The following is an 18,098-nucleotide window of genomic DNA, read 5'->3' as shown; positions in this document are numbered from 1 at the left end:
ACTAGCTCATATGTTAAATTGTCCAAATAGAGCAAGGGTTGCGAAGAAATTAAGTGGATAAGAATTCTATACCAAAATGTCCTCTTATCTAAAAGGAAAATAATATCAGTCAATTCTCAATTCATCCTCTTACACCCTTACCACTCCAATAAGTAGTATCTTAAATTAAAGATGAGAAAAAGTACTTGCATCATTCCAGCTGCCTGTTCTAGTTCTCCCTACGTGCACTCTCATATATACACACATAGGATCATAACCATCCATTGATGCTTCCTGCATACATAAATGTACATATTTTCCTCCTGAAAGAAAAGATATTGTCTAATTGCTTTGCCAACCCTATATTGTAACGTAATAACTTAGGCAAAGAGTGATGTTTCTGTTTTTGTACACGTGCATGGTTGGGTGCATTGTTGTGCATGACGATGCGTGCTTTCTCCTTTTGTGCATATGAATGTGTGAACATGCAGCCTTATATCTTGTTTGCTTATTGTCCGACCTATTTCATACCCTGGAGTGTTTTAAATCTCTTTAAAAATGGTTAGTAGTATTGTTGATTTCAGGCTGTATTGTAGTACTTTTGCGCCCTCTTTCTATTGCTATTTGGTCACTCATTTACTTGGTCAGATGTCCTCCCTTTTCGCCTTGCTTCTTTTGAATCAAGCATACTAAGGAGGCTTCATTCTCTTTGTCTGTTGTTTTAAAATATGTGTAACCTCTATTTTTAAAAATTGTTTCTACAGATTATGTCAGTTAAAACGCTAGCCTGTATCTCATCATGGTTTTCACTGCTAAAAAGAGGTGATCTTGGCTCTTCATTTAGTTTCTATTGGGAATTCTCTTGGAAGGTTATCCACTGCCGGAATTACAATTCAGAGGCATGTATATCTACACATGGAACTTTTGTTACTCTTTATTTAATTTCTTGAAATAGTTTAGAAGAGATGGACTACCATTCAACGCTAACATTTGGGAGAAGTTTCTGACGAGCACTAAGATTGTTTACACTGAATTTTTTTTTTTTAAATTTGGAGTTGACTGATCGTAAGATACCTCTTTTTTTTAATGTTCGGTGTAGGCTGGTGCAGAACTTTGTTTAGGAGGATATGAAGCATTAGCGTACGTCTTTAAAGCATGGACTATGACTTTGTCCTCATCAGATTTTGATTTCATAAAGTCTTATAACAAGTCAAAATTTCCAGATAGAGAGAATCCATCAATATTAGATCCTCTTGTTCATGGTTTTCTCCATGGCATCAATGATCTACTTGCTAATGGAGTTCTTACGCGTAGTCGACGGGCAGTTTTGATGAACTGGAAGGTGCTTAAAATTTAAGATTAACATACCCTACCATCCGTATCAACTATTCTGCTAACATATGCCCATCATCATGTCCCTATATGTACGATATATCATGGCTAACTAACTATTCCTTTTGTTCCAGTGGCATTGTCTAGACTCTCTGCTATCAATTCCTTATAATGTTGTTCAGAATGGACTTCATAAAAGAAATGTAGATCACTTCTTTTCAGCTTCAGCTCTTGGAAGTACCTTTTCTGATATTGTTGAGAGGTATTGTTCTCTCTTCCTTGTTGACTTGCTTCCTAAATTACTTGCTTACACCGGAAAAGTTCAAGCTTTTTTCTTTTATGGGTTTGCTCACCTGTTTTGAAAATTTTATATCCACACAATTTTGTATGTCATTGGTTCCTCCAGATGTCAATGTGATATCTTCAGGTATCTTTCACCGAATGGAATTGGTGCAGTCATTGTGCACAACCGTCCTTTGACAATTTGATCAGTAACTACTGCATGGCTAAGTAGCATGGAGATGGACAGACAAAGGTTGAAAAAAAGAAACTGAGACTGTGACACAAGTCACGAAAATTCTTTGAAGAGCAGGATTCAGGGATACAACAGCATAATATTAGAGTATGATACTAATGAGAGTTTGTATGCATAGTAAATACACATGTTCACATGCCATTTTTATGACCTTGTAAAACAGTAAAAGGAATAGGACTTCTTAAACTTTATGCAAAATAATTTGAACATATTTAAAGTTTAATATATGTCAATATATTGATCGGATATAGCCACTACAGTGTTTGGTGAATAAACGAAAGTAATAGACATTCCAAACATGTAACAGGATCAAAAATTGCATGAGAAGTGTGGGATATGTCTCTAAGAAATTTACGGCAAGTTTTCTTAACCAAAACATGCATGAGATAGAGGAAATGTTTGAGTAATTGTACGCATATAGCCAGTGTCGAAGGAAGTGTTATTGCCCAGCATGGCTGTGAGCATGATCTGTATAGCTTTCTGATAGAAGTTACTCTGTCGTGTAACCGCATAGGTTCTAATTTGATAAACTTTTCTACTCGAAGTGGATGATTTTTAGGGACTTGGGGAAATGTTGATCAAAAGCAATTAAATGAGAAAGCAAATAGTTTGGCAAAAGGAAACATTACTGCTGATTTGGGCTACCTTGTAACTGTAGTTATGTCCATCTGTATGCTATCAGTGTTATGATTCCTACCTGATTTCTAATTGGGCCATATACAGTTAGGCAGAAGATTTTGACATAATTATGACCGTGTAAACATGGGACTAAAGGCACATTACCTAGCTTGTCATGTCTTTGTTTCTGGATGTACCGTAGTTATCAGGATTGGAACACACCCCTTTATAAATACAATTTTGAATTAAATATTTTTTAAATCTTCCACCTCAGATTCTTGCGGTCATAATAACGACAGTGCATAGTTTGCGAGTTTCCTGCCCAGATTACCAGAAGAGCTGTTCATCGTGAACTCTATAGGTAAGCAAGGGGTGCTGCTGCACTGCATAGGTTGATAATGAAGTGGCAAGATACTGCAGATGGTTTAATGCAAATTCAAACACGAGTATTAATCTTCAAGTCTCTTAAACACGAATATTAATCTTCAAGTCTTTATCGGTAAATGCAAATGATTAGGCTGATGTTAGAAGAGATATAGTTAAAAAGAACAAATAAATATGCAGTTGAATGTTTATTATTTTATTGCTTTCAACATCATCCAATTTTCAACTTACATTTTATATTCAAAGTTTCATTGCAGATACCATTACCATTCATTCAGTTTCGTTACCCTTCTATACTTTAGGGTTGTCTTTGCCTCCCCAGTCTCCTTATTGCAGAGATCAAACTGCCACAACCTTGTTTGATCGATAGCCAAGCCTACTTAGTAAAGAGATGAGATCCTGAAACATCTTTTCTTCCAAAAGGCAGATAGTGAGTATTCAAATTGGGTAGAAAGATCTTTCCAAAAGTTAGAATCTTTAAACAAATTGAAGTTCTTTTGGATTTGATACAGAGATTGAGGGCCATGAAGTTTGAATTTGGTGAATGGCGAGTATCATATGATTTCTCATTAGAATTTTCGTAAGTTCCTCTTCAAAATTATTCATAGTACCTGAAATAGGTTAGATAAATCGGTGTTGCTAGCAAATTGGATATCTTAAATTAGCTTCTCTGCATAGTAATATCTCATGTGTAATATTTTCATGAACTCCAAGTATTATAGTAGGTACCAATTTGGGAGAGGAATAGTCGTAGGAAGTTATAAACCTCACTACCTCAGTTATTGTGGAAGAGATTAGAACCATGATGAAATGTTCCTAGGAGTCCTTGCATAACAAATGGCATCTTGTCAAGCATGAGGCAGAAGTAGGTAGGACTAAGGTCTACACTGAACTAAGCACTATTAAGGATTGTGTGCCATTTCACACATATTTTCTGTAGGGGAAATCTTTATTGTACGCCCAGCTTATGCTCATGCATGAAGTAGTAGTTAAAAATATACGTCTGCAGTAGTTAGGTTTTAGTTTCCATTCTCCAACACTAAAAGAATGTTTTGCTAGGATTTTAAAGTTTTCAGATGATACAGTTTTTGGATTTTAAATGTTTATACCATAAACTGTTAATGTAAGAATTAGTGACCATCTATTATCCATTTTGTGCCGAGTTAATATATTGGGAAATATCAAAATACCTAGCTTTTGGTTTTCAGATACTTCAAATGGTATGAATTATTTTTTAACAGAGTGGATCTTTCATTTGAATGGTTTTACATTGCATTTGAATGGAAAGGATTCAACGCTAAATCCTTTGGAAGCAGTGAACTCTGTCTCATACACGTACACAAACTGTCACAAATGGGACACTTTGGAATTCCTGTTAAAGATATCTCCTATTTGGATAAATGTTTTATATTTCAACTGCTTAAGTAGTGCGAAACAATTGCGGGTCAGTGTGGTTATCATGAATTGGAATTCCATCTGCCATTGCTTCAAATGCGCTATTATATCCATTTTGGATTAAGACACTCCGAACTACTGTAATCTACCTTTTGGTTCCACTGCTCGTTATTACCTATTATTTTCACTACAGCCTATTATTCTGGCCCTTTTTTCCTGCACTTCTCTGACAAGTAACTGCATTCTTTCTTTTTCTCTCTTTAAAAAATTTCCCTTTTTTTTCTATCTCAACTTTGTTAATTGAGCCCCTGGAAGAAATTTGAAGAGACACAACAGAGGTGCAACAAGGAGAGGGAATTATCTGTCACAAGCTTGGATAATTGCTTAAGAGGAGGAAACAACACATCAAATTAGTTAGCTTCTATATAATTATTTATAGTTGATCTAGGCTAACTGTGTGGGTTGCGGCACAAGTATTAGAGTCTAGACATCAAATAAACGAATTATCCACCAAAATTTTTATTTCAAACAAGCCTAGGCCTGGAGGTTTGGATTTAGGTTGTGTAATAATAATGCTAACAAGCCATGAATTAAAATGCAATAATAGGCATACAAACAATTGTTTTGATGATGATGTTGCTAGTTGTACTGATTTAAATTACTGGTTTTAGTAGGCCTCTGCTTTGGCTCTGATTGTAGCCATAATCATAGTTTGACAAATCTATCTTCATGTATAATTCTATTATTTATCAATTAATGGTTCTGTGTATTGAACATTTCCGATGTTAATCAACTAGTTTAATGAGTTATTGTGACGCGCCTGTTTTCACACATGGCTGCAGTCCAAGGTGAACCCAGAGATGTCAAACCTGTCATGCACTCACACTGTGCAACAACAAGTTTCACCAATCATAGTAATATCCTCTAGTGGAATCAAATAAAAACGTAGGTACAAAACAGGCAAAGAAGTAAAACGACAATAATAGACATGATAAAGAAGATGATATCTCATAAATAAAGGTCATGTCTCAACTGAAAACAAACTGAAATACATCTGCGGTCTGAAATAACATACGATGTCTCAACATAAATCAAAACGGAAAGTCGAACTAAGGCACATTGCCTTTACAAAATGAAAATAAACTCTAAGTCTGAAAAAAATTTAAAACTACAGTGGAGCCTCTAATAAATCTCTCGGGACGGCGACTATGCAAGAACTCCGTCATCCTGCGGCTCTTCGGAACTCCGAGCTACCTGAAAGAGTATTTTTAAAAGAAAAAGAAACAACAAGAACGTCAGAGCGCTACATCAAGATTATCTCCATCCGTCCTCAGGGGAAGGGCTGCTAGATGGAGTGGAGGCTCTATCTATTAAGCATAGTCTACCTATATCATTTTCCCCATATCTAACGGAATTAATATTCAAACACCTACAAAACGAGACGTAGTACGTCGAGCGAAATAATCCAAACAAGGAAACCCTCATGTATATACCATATGTCCCGAATCGTAAACATCTAAACATTAATACTGAATTAAGGATAAACAATCTAAATGAAATCAATAATTTGAAATCCACAGCGCGAGACTGGTACGTCGAGCGAAATAATCCAAACAAGGAAACCCTCATGTATATATCATATGTCCCGAATCGTGAACCGCTAATCATTGATCCCAACCTAAGAAATAAAGAAAAGCAGGAAAAAAAATAAAGACGTCAACATATCGTATTCATAATATCTGCCACTGCCACTGGGGAGATAGAATGAATACCGACACAAATCTCGTGTACTTTCATATGCAAAGTACTCTGGGTCATATATTTTAGCAGTGAGTTAAAAACGTAACTGGCATCCGCTAATGACTCAGGCTATCGTTTGGCTATCTTAATGTAACTCCGTGCAAGATTTTGATATTTAGCATTATCATATGTAACGGACTACCCTGTAGGTATCCTAATCAGTGTACACGGCTCATTAGTCTCATCGCGATCTCAGTGCGTAACATGAGTGCGGAACGGTCTACCATATAGGTATCCTAGAAGTACAGCCCACAAGCCTCATCGCATCCTCGTACGGACGGACTGCTAAATAAAGCATCCAAACCCGACTCAATGGCCTGCACAAATGGAATATCGACGCACTACCCCCGTAGTACTGAACTGAGCTCATCAACGATATCCAGAAGGTGTGTGTATAGTATGTTCTAAACTCTTCCTTAAAGTAATTGGGTCTTAACCCTTCATAATCCGTCTCAGAAAACCCCAAGTGTGTACTACTGCACTATTCGTAAAAATATATGTAAAGAAGTATGGCTCGAAGTCCGCGATCACATCTTAAGTAGACATAAAACAAAACTTAGGAAAAACAGCCTTTGTAGTCGACTACAAGGATTAGTAGTCGACTACTCTGAGTCAATCCAGACTCTGTGAAAACAAATCTACTGTTAGTAGTCGACTATTAGGATCAATAGTCGACTACTCTGCTATAACTCAGTTTTTTGTGTTTCGAAGGTTTTACAGAGTAGTCGATTACTATGCTTAGTAGTCGATTACACTATGAAAACATGTATACTGACATGCACAAACATGAAATTAACTTAACATACACTTATCACTTCATATTTACATGATTTAAACTTGTTAAACATACATTAATAACTATTCTGAGCATGATAACAATGTATAAATTTGTCTAGTTAGGGTTTTACATTAAAATTAATCATTTTCTTCAATTGATCAATATGTAAACAATATGATAATAATAACATGATTTAAAATCTACATATGAACAAAGATCAATCTTGTTTTAAATTCTGATTTTACAAAACCTAGATGTCACAAGTCCAGGGTTAAACTTCTTTAAACATCATGTGCATTCAATTAATTGCATATTTAGGGTTTAGGCATGATCTAAACATGATTAACGGGTTAAAAGTGAAACTAAAAGCATCACAATGATTATGATCACAAACTATATACAACAGCAAGAAAAACAAGTATAGATCTAGCATGGGTTTATGAAATAACATAAAAATCTAATCTTTTTATATCTCATATTAAGATCATGCACATAAACATTAATATTTAACTTCTAATCTAGTTATTTAACTATGGGGATGAGTTTGGACAAAGATAATTTTGCCTTAAGATGCTGTTGGACTCCTCAACCACGTGCCTTCTTCTTGACAAACTTCTCAAGAACACTCCCAAAATTCCCAGTTTAGGGTTAGGGTTTGAGGAGGAAGGTGGCTGGTGATAATCTCACGTGAAATAGGGTAAAAAGAGCTTTAAAACGAATATATATACTTATGGTAACAACTGGGTTCAGATACAATGCAAATCCAACCCGAAAACTGAAACCTGGCACGTTCAGGAATTCCCGATAATCGACTACTAAGCATAGTAGTCGACTACTAAGTAATACACATGTTTCTGAAATCTGTACACAGTATTTTAGCGATAACTTTCTCATCCGACCTCAGAATGAGATGATTAAAGATTTGTTGGAAAGCTGTTAAAAAGACCTATAACTTTGGTCTTTTGAGTTTTCTCAGATTCTAAGTGCATCGTTGTGTAAAATCTATAAACTCTTGACTGGTCATTTTTCTCAGATTTTTCTCGTGCATGTTTTGTGCATTTGCACTCATATATTCATATATATGTATCGAATTGATCTCAAATCAATTCCTAGCATACTCAAATATCAATAAACGTTATTTATCACAATATAACATGTTTATTATTATATCTCACAACATTCAAAATTACGGGGTTTTACAGTTATAGACTTGTAGTTTTAGTAGGTCGTCTCATCCTTATGTCTTAGCTCATGTTGCCATTATGTCTCTAACTTTAATGTACCAAATTTGATATCAGTTCAGTTACTTATTCTTTTGATTATTGTTTGGTTTTTCAGCCTGGAGAATGCTGGTGAAAATTCTGTTTTACCCATATTGAGATGTGTAAGATTTGTTATTGGACTTCTTTGCTCTCTTCAAACTAGTTCAACAATCTCCTCTTCAAAGGGGGTGGACTATCAGGTAATTCATGTTCAATTGATATAATTTGTATACATCATTAGCATATTGATGTTTACTTTATTACGTATTTATTAAAATCCTATAAGTGCAACAGTTAGCTTACCAAATAAAGAAGAGTAATCTATGTACACATGGTTAGGACCAGATTGACTAAAATATTCAACTTCAAATTATGGATTCTCTTAAATAAGAAGCTTTACTGCCTGATGTTTCCATATGTTTGCAACCTGTAATGATAGTTCTAGTATCCTGCATTTAGGATGAATGGAAATCGTGCCATTTCAGCTAGCAGTGAAGTCTGCTTCTTAGTGTTTTTCTCTTTTAGAAGAGCTTTAAACTCAGCAATCAGCACTCAGCAGTGGGGTCTGATTCTGCTCTGCCAGTATTTCTCTCGTTTAGAAGAGACTACGTTAAGATCTTTTCCTGTCCAGAGACTGGAAGAGGGAACATCTCCTAGATTTCCACTCATATGCCTGTCGCTTGTCGCATTTAGGTTCACTTTCACGGATGAAAGTTGTACGTTGCCATGAAAACTAGCTGAAACAGAAGGTATTAAGCAGTATCTGAAACACTTGATTCTCCATCGGTGACCGTGGTCTATGTCAACAGCATCAAATCTTAAATTTGAAGTAAAATTTCCTTGTCCTGTCTTTGTTAATGTTGACAGTTGAATAGAAAAGCTAAAAACTTTGTGAACCCTTTTATTATCTTTTCTTTTTTTGTTTTTGTTTTTTGAGCAGTAGATTTAATCTTTGAATATTTCAGAAGCATCAAGAAGTCACTTATTCAGATTAAATAGCTGCAGTCTTTGTCTTGTCAAACCTTAAATGTTTCCTTTTCGAAACGAACTACTTGGGTGTGAAATTTAGGTTTCAATGACCTATTTTTGTATTTCATTAGAACGTCTATTTATATACAATTGGAGTCCTAAACAATAGGACTTGTTTCCTATTTTAAAGGAGAGAATCTTGCCTAATCTAATCTAAATAAGGAAAGAATTACACAACTGTTTATATCTAATTTACAGCCTAATTTATAGCTAATTTACAGCAAAGAATCCCAACACTCCCCCTCAAGTTGGGTTGTAAATATTTATCATACCCGACTTGCGACTAAGATCTTCAAAATGCACCCTTGGAAGTGCTTTAGTCAAGATATCGGCAGTCTGTAGATTAGAAGGAATGTAAATAGGCTTGATTACTTTCCCTTCTAACTTTTCTTTAATTAAATGCCGATCTATTTCCACATGCTTGGTCTGGTCATGATGAACTGGATTTTTAGCAATACTGTAGCAGATTGACTATCACACAGTAGCTGGATTGATCCTTTAGAAGGTATCTTCAATTCAGCTAATACTCTTTTCACCCAAATTCCTTCACAAATACCATGAGCCATAGCTCGAAATTCCGCTTCTGCACTACTCCGAGCTACCACAACTTGCTTTTTACTTCTCCATGTTGTCAAATTTCCCCAAACATAGATACAATATCCAGAAGTGAACCGTCTATCTGTGATTGAGCCTGTCCAGTTTGCATCAGAATACATTTCCACTTCCCTACTTGAGTTCTTCCTGAATAACAACCCTTTTCCGGGAGTCATTTTCAAGTATCTCAAGATTCTGTACACCGCTGTCATGTGTTCTTCAGTAGGGTTGTTCATGAACGCGTTGCCGGGTAGTCTATTCCCGTGAGAAAGACGAAGTCTACGTATTCAATATCGTAGCACTAAAACGGTTAACTCTTTTAGCTTGAACGTCACATAGGAGCGGACTTAAACAAGCCGCATGCTAGCCCGACTCAAACGGTAGTCGGTAAAGGCTAATCAAATCCGTTGAAGGCTGGGGATTAGCCAAAAATCCTAAAGTCAACGCCTAACACGCGTTGCCGGGTAGTCTATTCCCGTGAGAAAGACGAAGTCTACGTATTCAATATCGTAGCACTAAGAGCGTTAACTCTCTTAGCACAAACGTCACATAAGAGCGGACTTAAACAATCCGCATGCTAGCCCGACTCAAACGGTAGTCGGTAAAGGCTTGTCAAATCCGTTGATGGCTGAGGATTTGCCAAAAATTCTATAACTGCGAGTCATTGACGCATCAACTCCACTAGTTGGTCTCGTGACTTAAGCACCCAACAAATTCAGGACAAAATCCACACATGCAGATGAATCAACTTTAACAGTTGGTCCTGCAACCCCAACATTCGGGACCACCGTGCTCCAATACCTTAAGAGCTTAAACTGTGTATACTCCAGCAAACGTACGAGTATAAACTGTGTTAATGGCGATCCGTAAACCCTAGGGTCAACGCCGGTCAACGCGTAACCCTAGGTCAACGCCAAGCAACGCGTTGCAACAAAAGTCAACGTTCGACGATTCGAAACCCTAGGGTGGACGCCGGTCAACGCGTAACCTTAGGTCAACGCCAGTCAACGCGTTGCAAGCGAAAATCAACGTTCGACGATTCAAAACCCTAGGGTCAACGATCTGTGATTGAGCCTGTCCAGTTTGCATCAGAATACATTTCCACTTCCCTACTTGAGTTCTTCCTGAATAACAACCCTTTTCCGGGAGTCATTTTCAAGTATCTCAAGATTCTGTACACCGCTGTCATGTGTTCTTCAGTAGGGTTGTTCATGAACTGACTAACAACACTTATTGAGAATGCTATGTCAGGCCTAGTATAAGAGAGATCGATCAACTTCCCTACAAGTCTTTGATATCTTCTCTTATCTACAGGAACACTATCTTTATTTGAACCAAGTTTGGTAGTGTTGTTCATAGGTGTCTCTGCAGGTTTACACATAAGCATACCCGTTTCTTTAAGAAGATCCAGTACATACTTTCTTTGAGAAACAACAATTCCCTTCTTAGATCTAGCCACTTCCATTCCCAAGAAGTATTTGAGTTTACCTAGGTCCTTGATCTCAAACTCTCTGGTAAAAAAATCTTTGATTTTTGGAAACTCCTCAACATAATTCCCTGTTAGAACAATGTCATCGACATAGACAATCAACACAGAAATTAGTCCATCCGAAGAATGTTTTACAAACATTGTATGATCAGATTGTCCCTGTATATACCCATTACTCTTCATAACTATGGTAAATCTTTCAAACCAAGCTCGGGGTGATTGTTTGAGACCATAAAGTGCCTTTTTTAGTCGACACACTTTGTTGATGTTTGATGAGTTTTGTAGTCCTGGAGGAATGTCCATATAGACCTCCTCTTCTAGATTCCCATTTAAGAACGCATTCTTGACATCTAATTGATGGAGGGACCAATCCAAATTTGCTGCAAGAAAGAGGAGTATCCGAATAGTGTTGAGTTTTGCAACCGGAGCAAAGGTCTCCTCATAATCTATGCCATAAGATTGAGTAAATCAGCTACCAACCTAGCCTTGTATCTCTCAATACTCCCATCTGCCTTTGTTTTTATAGTGAAGATCCACTTGTACCTGATCATATTCTTTCCATGAGGCAAATCGGTAATTTCCCAAGTACCATTTTTCATCAAAGCATTAACTTCCTCATTAACTGCCTTCTTCCATTCTGGGATAGCATGGCATCTTGGATTGAATTAGGTATGGAGATAGAACTGATTTTACTAGTGAATGCTTGGTATGATGAAGATAATCCCACATAATTCACGTAGTTGCCAATTGGGTACAATGGTTTACTTCTGCATTCTCTCACCCCTTTCCTGAGTGCAATTGGTAGATTCTCATTAGAATTATCATGATCATTCAAACTAGTACCTGCAGAATTTTCCTCCATAGTCTGTAAGTTAGATGTAGGGTTTTTTTACCTCAGGTTCAGTTCAGATGCTGGCAATAGTTGGGAATCTGCTAGAGTTTTTGATTCCTTTCGGTTTTCCCTTTTTTCTGTGATAGACAATTATATCGGAAAATTTAGAAACAGTTGGTTTTGGTTCAGGTTCAATCTGGACACTTGGAGAAGGTGGAATTTCAGGTGTTTCCAGTGAAGGTGGAATTTCAGGTGTTTCCAGTGTGCTATCCAAGAGAAACTAATATTCTTGTAGTTGGCTCTGACTAGAACTCTTCCCCTGAATATCAGTTTTGGGGTAATAGGGTTTTGTTTCAAAAAAATGTAACATCCATGGTATGATAAAACTTTTGGTTATTAGGACAGAAGCATTTGTAACCCTTTTTGTTGGGAGAGTATCCTACAAAGATACATTTGGTGGATCGCGAGTCAAGCTTGGTTTGATGTTGTTGATGGATATGCACAAACACAGTACACCCAAATATTTTTAAAGGAAGAGTGGTGGGGAAAATGGTTGAAAAAAAACTTGATTTGGAATGAAAAAATCTAGTACTTTGGATGAAAGTCGATTGATTAGGTATGCCACTGTAAGTACAGCCTCACCCCAAAAACGTTTTAGAACATGGGATGAAAACAACAAAGATCTTGCCATGTCCAGAAGGTGTCTATTCTTTCTCTCAGCAATTCCATTTTGCTGAGGAGTATCTACACAGGAACTTTGGTGTATGATTCCCTCAGTTGATAGGTTTGAGCCAAGATTAGAATTGAAAAACTCTCTTCCATTGTCAGTTCTAAGAACTTGAATGGAAGTTTGGAATCGATTTTTAATCATTGTTTTGAAATTTTTAAATATTTGGGAAACTTCTGATTTATTTTTCATGAAAAAAATCCATGTGAGTCGTGTGTGATCATCTATGAAAGAGATGAACCACCGAGCTCCCGTAACATTTGAAACTTGAGAAGGGCCCCAAACATCACTGTGGATCATAGCAAAAGGTTTTGATGCTTTGTATGGCTGAATTGGGTATGAAATGCGAGTGTGTTTGGCAAATTGACAAATTTCACAATGAAAAGAACTAGCACTTTTTTTTCTGAATAAACTTGGAAAAAGTTTAGATAAGTACATAAAACTTGGGTGACCTAACCTGTAATGCCACACCATGACCGACCTCTCAATCTCACCAACAGACACACAAGAACTAGTTTGACAAGAAATAGGTTCACTCACTCCAAGATGAGATTGTCTCATAGAATCCAGTTGAACCTCTAGATGATAATGCCCAGCATGACTCCTAGCACTGCCAATCATCCTCCCCGAAATCAAATCCTGAAATTCACAGACATGAGGAGAAAAATTAGCTATACAATTAAGATCTTGAGTAATTTTATTTATGGAGAGTAGGTTGCAGTCTAAATTAGGAACATATAGAACAAATTTGAGTGTTATGTCCTTGGATACCACAACCGAACCAGTCCCTTTTACTTTTGCCAAAGAACCATCAGCAATTCTAACTGTGAGAGCTTCATTACAAGTAGAATTTGTGTGGAAAACTTGCTTATCTCCTGTCATGTAATCGGAGGCCCCAGAGTCTACAATCCAAGGCTTATAGTGCTCTTGTTTCACAGTCAAGGCCTTAAGAAAATTACCTTTTTGAGCTATGGAACCTGACCTAACAACTGGTGGAGTTTGCTGTGATTGCGGCAGCTTTCTCAATCCATCAAGTTCTTCTTTGCTAAAATTCCCAAGTTGCTCTGAACTGCCAGCCATGTTGCCTCCAATTTCCTTCTCTATTGCTGTCTTTGACTTCCAATCAGCAGGTTTTCCGTGGAGTTTCCAGCAGGTTTCTTTTGTATGACCAGGGCAACGACAATGTTCACACCATGACCTTCCCCCTTTTCGTGGTTGCTGCTGGTTTCGGACAGCCAAGGCTGATGACTCACCACTAGTAGCTGATTTTTCTGTCCCTAGCATCAAATGGCGTCTACTCTCATCCCTTCGGACCTCAGAGAAAGCTTCACGTAAGCTTGGCAGCGGTTTTGTGCTAAATATCCTTCCTCTTACAGCATCAAGACTTGAATTCAGACCCAAGCAAAATTTGTAGACCCGTTTATTCTCTATGATCTTCTTGTATTGTTTCAGATCAGCAGTGGTATCCCAGGAATATTTTTCAAAAGCGTACAATTGCTGTCAGCTTTGATGGAGTTTGTTGTAATACTCGGTCACGGATAAATCACCTTGTCGAAGATCGTGCAAGACACCCTCAATAGTCACCAGTTCAGGGGTGTTGTGTTTGTGAGAATAAGTGTCTTTTGCAGCCTCCCAAATCTCTGCAGAAGTTTCATATAAGAGAATTTTCTCCTATGTTAGGCTCCATGGAATTTACTAGCCAAGACATGACCTGGCTGTTATCTCTCTTCCAAATCCGATTGACCAGCATCTTTTTCATCTGGTTCAGTGATATTTCCAGTGAGATAATCTTCTTTCTCCTTGCTGCGGACATGAAACATGAAGGATTGAGACCATTGGATGTAGTTTCGACCATTCAATTTGTAGATGGTGATGGGTGTGGACGAGTAGTTTGTCAAGTCTCCCCCATTGTTGAAATAGCAATTTTGACGTTTGAAGTGGAGGATTTTGGAGTTTTAATAGAAGTTTCGTTGGTGTTTGTCATGTCTAATATTTGATGTTGCTGCCTAGAATGAGATAGAGGCTAGAGCAGCTGATGAATACTGCCAGAATAAGCAGAGTAGAATATGAATACTGCCGGAATAAGCAGTGCAGAATGCTGCCGGAAAAAGCAGTAGATGTAGAGTTGACCTAGAACGGCTTGTGGGAAGAACAGTAGGTTTCTAGGGATGCTCTGATACCATGTGGAATTTAGGTTTCAATGACCTATTTTTGTATTTCATCAGAACGTCTATTTATATACAATTGGTGTCCTAAACAATAGGACTTGTTTCCTATTTTAAAGGAGAGAATCTTGCCTAATCTAATCTATATAAGGAAAGAATTACACAGCTGTTTATATCTAATTTACAGCCTAATTTATAGCTAATTTAGTAATTTACAGCAAAGAATCCCAACATTGGGCTTAGTTCGGAAATGGTTATTACATGATTAACCGGGTTAAGGAATATTGGTCAGCGTGGTATGTATTTATTTGATAGCTTGAAACAAAGTCTGAATGCTCTGAGTGGGTGATGGATTTTTAAACCTCTAGTCTTTTGGGTTATTTTCAGGCTGTTTCTCAATATAATCATGCGTTAAAGTCTCCGAAACCTTGCTTTAACCCAATTCCAGTGAAGGCCTACTTGTGGTGGAAAAAAGGGATATCTGAGTTGTACTACCTGGGTATTTTTGTGGGCTTTTCTATTTCTTGTATAATGGTGGAAAAAGGGATATTTGAGTGAAGCTTCCTTGTTTGCTGTCTCCTTTGCTGTCATTTCTGCTCACGTCTTATCCACTAGAAGATTTTCAGACACATACCATCAACATCGGAGTTGGACATAATCCCTTTATTGAATATGGGTCACTCAGTGAGAATTAAGTAATTCTATTTCATTATGAGATGCAAGATCATATTTTATGAGGCTGATCAAAATGCATATTTTTCTTTTGATGTATGAGCTGTTACTCATTAAAATATTTGCCATTTCTTTCTCGTCTCCCCTATGAACAAAATGCACATTTTTCTTTTGGCGTCCCACTCATTAAAATGCTTATGATTTCTTTCTTCTGACATATGATCAAAATGCATGTTTTTCGTTTGAAGTATTAGCCATTTCTCATTAATATACTTGCGATTTTTTTCTTGTCATTTCCCCTATATTGTCCTTTCTTGTGTGACCTGCTTGTTTGTTGTTGAATTTTCTTTTTCTTTTTCTTTTTATTTCGGAGAATGGGTGGTGTTTGCAGTTGTGGGGAGATAGGAGAGGGTTGAACTATTTGTGAATAAGACAAAAAATGATGGGTAAATGATTGATGAAGAACAGTAATATTGGTAGTTATTTTTTGTCAGGTTATTTCTATAGCTCTCATTTGGTTTTGTCCTTGTAATGATGTCAATGCCTTTTCTTTCCTTTCAGATGATGCAGCAATTAGTGCACTGCTCTTGGATACTACACCTTAGCTGCAACAAGCGTAGAGTTGCCCCGATTGCTGCACTTCTTTCTGCTGTGTTGCATCGGTCAGTATTCAGTGACTTGAGGATGCATGAAGGAGATGGCGGTCAGCAGGGCCCTCTAAAGTGGGTCAGTCTTTATTTGTTCTGAACGCTGTTATTTATGTTACCAGAGGACTGTCATATGTAATTTTTTTTATTGTGTACTGTTTGAAGAATAATCTCACCAGCTAAGATCCTAAGCACTTCCTGTAGGATAATTTGTAATTTGAAATTTGAAAATCAAGTAAGATTTATTAGATGTATTTCACAACCATATCAAAGAAAGATTACATATGAGTTGTGGCTTCTTATTTTACAGTCGAACATTTTCAGTAAAGATATGAAATATTTCGTATTAGAAGCATTCCTTTTTTAGGCTTGAAGGTTTACATTTATCTTGTAATTGTATCACCACTGGCAAGAACTATGTTTAGTATTCAACAATTTCTTGGTTGCATAACATTTTCAGGTTGCAGCAAGGGCTATATGATTGGACGACAAATGGGAATTGGCTTAAATAATACGTGTAAAGAACTTTTTTTTGTCAGGCAATTGAATATACAAAAATTATCCTTTTGTCATCATGTTGTAGCCCCCCCAACCCCACCACCCACCGGAAAAAAACCAAAACCCAAAAAAAACCCAAAAAAGGGAAAAAAGATAGAGAAGATTAAATAAATATACAAGCTCACACTCGACTAATTGATAAAGTTTCTTGTTTATTAAGGAACTCTTATTTCCAACTCTAAGCTTTATTCCTCTGACCTTATGGAGCAGGCTATCTGTCAATGTAATAGGATATTAACTCTAGCTCTCCCCTTTTCATCCACACTCTCCCCAAACACCCCCAAACACCAACACAACCAAAGGAGAATACATACCAGACTGGATCGCTTGGTGCATTTTTTGATTTGTGCGAGGACTGCCTGATTGCTGCACTTTTGCATCTGCGATTTATCTATTATTTTTATTAACAGTCTTTTCTTCTACTGCAGTTTATTGAAAAACTTCTTGATGAAGGTTCAAAAAGTCCTCGCACTATTCGCCTGGCAGCTTTACACCTTACAGGATTATGGTTGTTGCATCCGAGAACTCTCAAGTACTATACCAAGGAGTTAAAGTTGCTATCTTTATATGGCTCTGGTATACTAATCCTTAGTGTAGTCATTTTTTCAACAATGTGTTTTAGTTTTCACTTACATGCTTCAAAAGTAACTGTGCAGTGGCCTTTGATGAGGATTTTGAAGCTGAACTATATGAAAATCATGAAGCTAGAGTTGAAGTTTCATTGCTTGCTCAAAGTGCTGATTCTGAGTTAACTGAGGTTAGCTGGACTACATCATTACTAGTACCATGACTATGGTCTATTGATTTTAATTATATTGAGCATTGCGTTGTTATGTTTGGCTGAAGTAAGCCACATTTCTGATGAAGTGACTCCGGTTCTTAAAAACTAGAATGCACACACAAAGAACTTTAAATGCTGTAATTCCAAGCAGTCTATTTAGCCATAATTTATGTTAAACTTACCAAAGCAACATAGTTTAAACAATTTCAGTGACAATATAGTTATTTGATGTAGTCTAATTATTTGATTAAGTCTAATATCGTTAATACGACATGAGGCCTTCAGACAGAAGTGATTGTTAAAATGTAAATTGCCAACACCAAAAGGGTTTGCGTCATAGATTCATAGCATGTGGGTTATGTGTATTATTTCGCAAGGTATATAACAATCATAGCTATCTAATTATTAGCTTGAGAATCCTACATGGACATTTTTAAGATAAAGATTTCATATTTATTTTTAATTTTTTGGTACGAAATGTTAGATTTAATTTAATACCAAAGTGAGCAATTCATGTGCAA

The 18,098-nt window shown here is 36.8% G+C and overlaps 1 protein-coding gene across 5 annotated transcripts in view; it reads left to right on the top strand.

Moving 5' to 3' along the window:
• The window catches only part of LOC109838845 (probable methyltransferase TARBP1), a 53,829-nt gene that overhangs the window by 11,838 nt on the left and 23,893 nt on the right, over positions 1–18,098 (top strand). For 4 of the 5 annotated variants that reach the window (XM_020407270.1, XM_020407272.1, XM_020407273.1 and 1 more), the window contains exons 3-9: positions 744–878; positions 1,079–1,321; positions 1,446–1,573; positions 8,160–8,283; positions 16,153–16,317; positions 17,225–17,372; positions 17,453–17,553. In XM_020407270.1, coding sequence (XP_020262859.1) covers positions 744–878; positions 1,079–1,321; positions 1,446–1,573; positions 8,160–8,283; positions 16,153–16,317; positions 17,225–17,372; positions 17,453–17,553 — 1,044 coding nt within the window. Of the gene's footprint in view, positions 1–743; positions 879–1,076; positions 1,322–1,445; positions 1,574–8,159; positions 8,284–16,152; positions 16,318–17,224; positions 17,373–17,452; positions 17,554–18,098 lie in introns of those variants that run through there. The other variant, XM_020407275.1, reaches the window with a different exon arrangement.

Source organism: Asparagus officinalis, chromosome 4 (assembly GCF_001876935.1).
Source record: "Asparagus officinalis chromosome 4, Aspof.V1, whole genome shotgun sequence".
NCBI classification, from domain to species: Eukaryota; Viridiplantae; Streptophyta; class Magnoliopsida; order Asparagales; family Asparagaceae; genus Asparagus; species Asparagus officinalis.
Note: the sequence above shows the minus strand (reverse complement) of the source record. Positions and strands in the feature narration are given on the sequence as shown.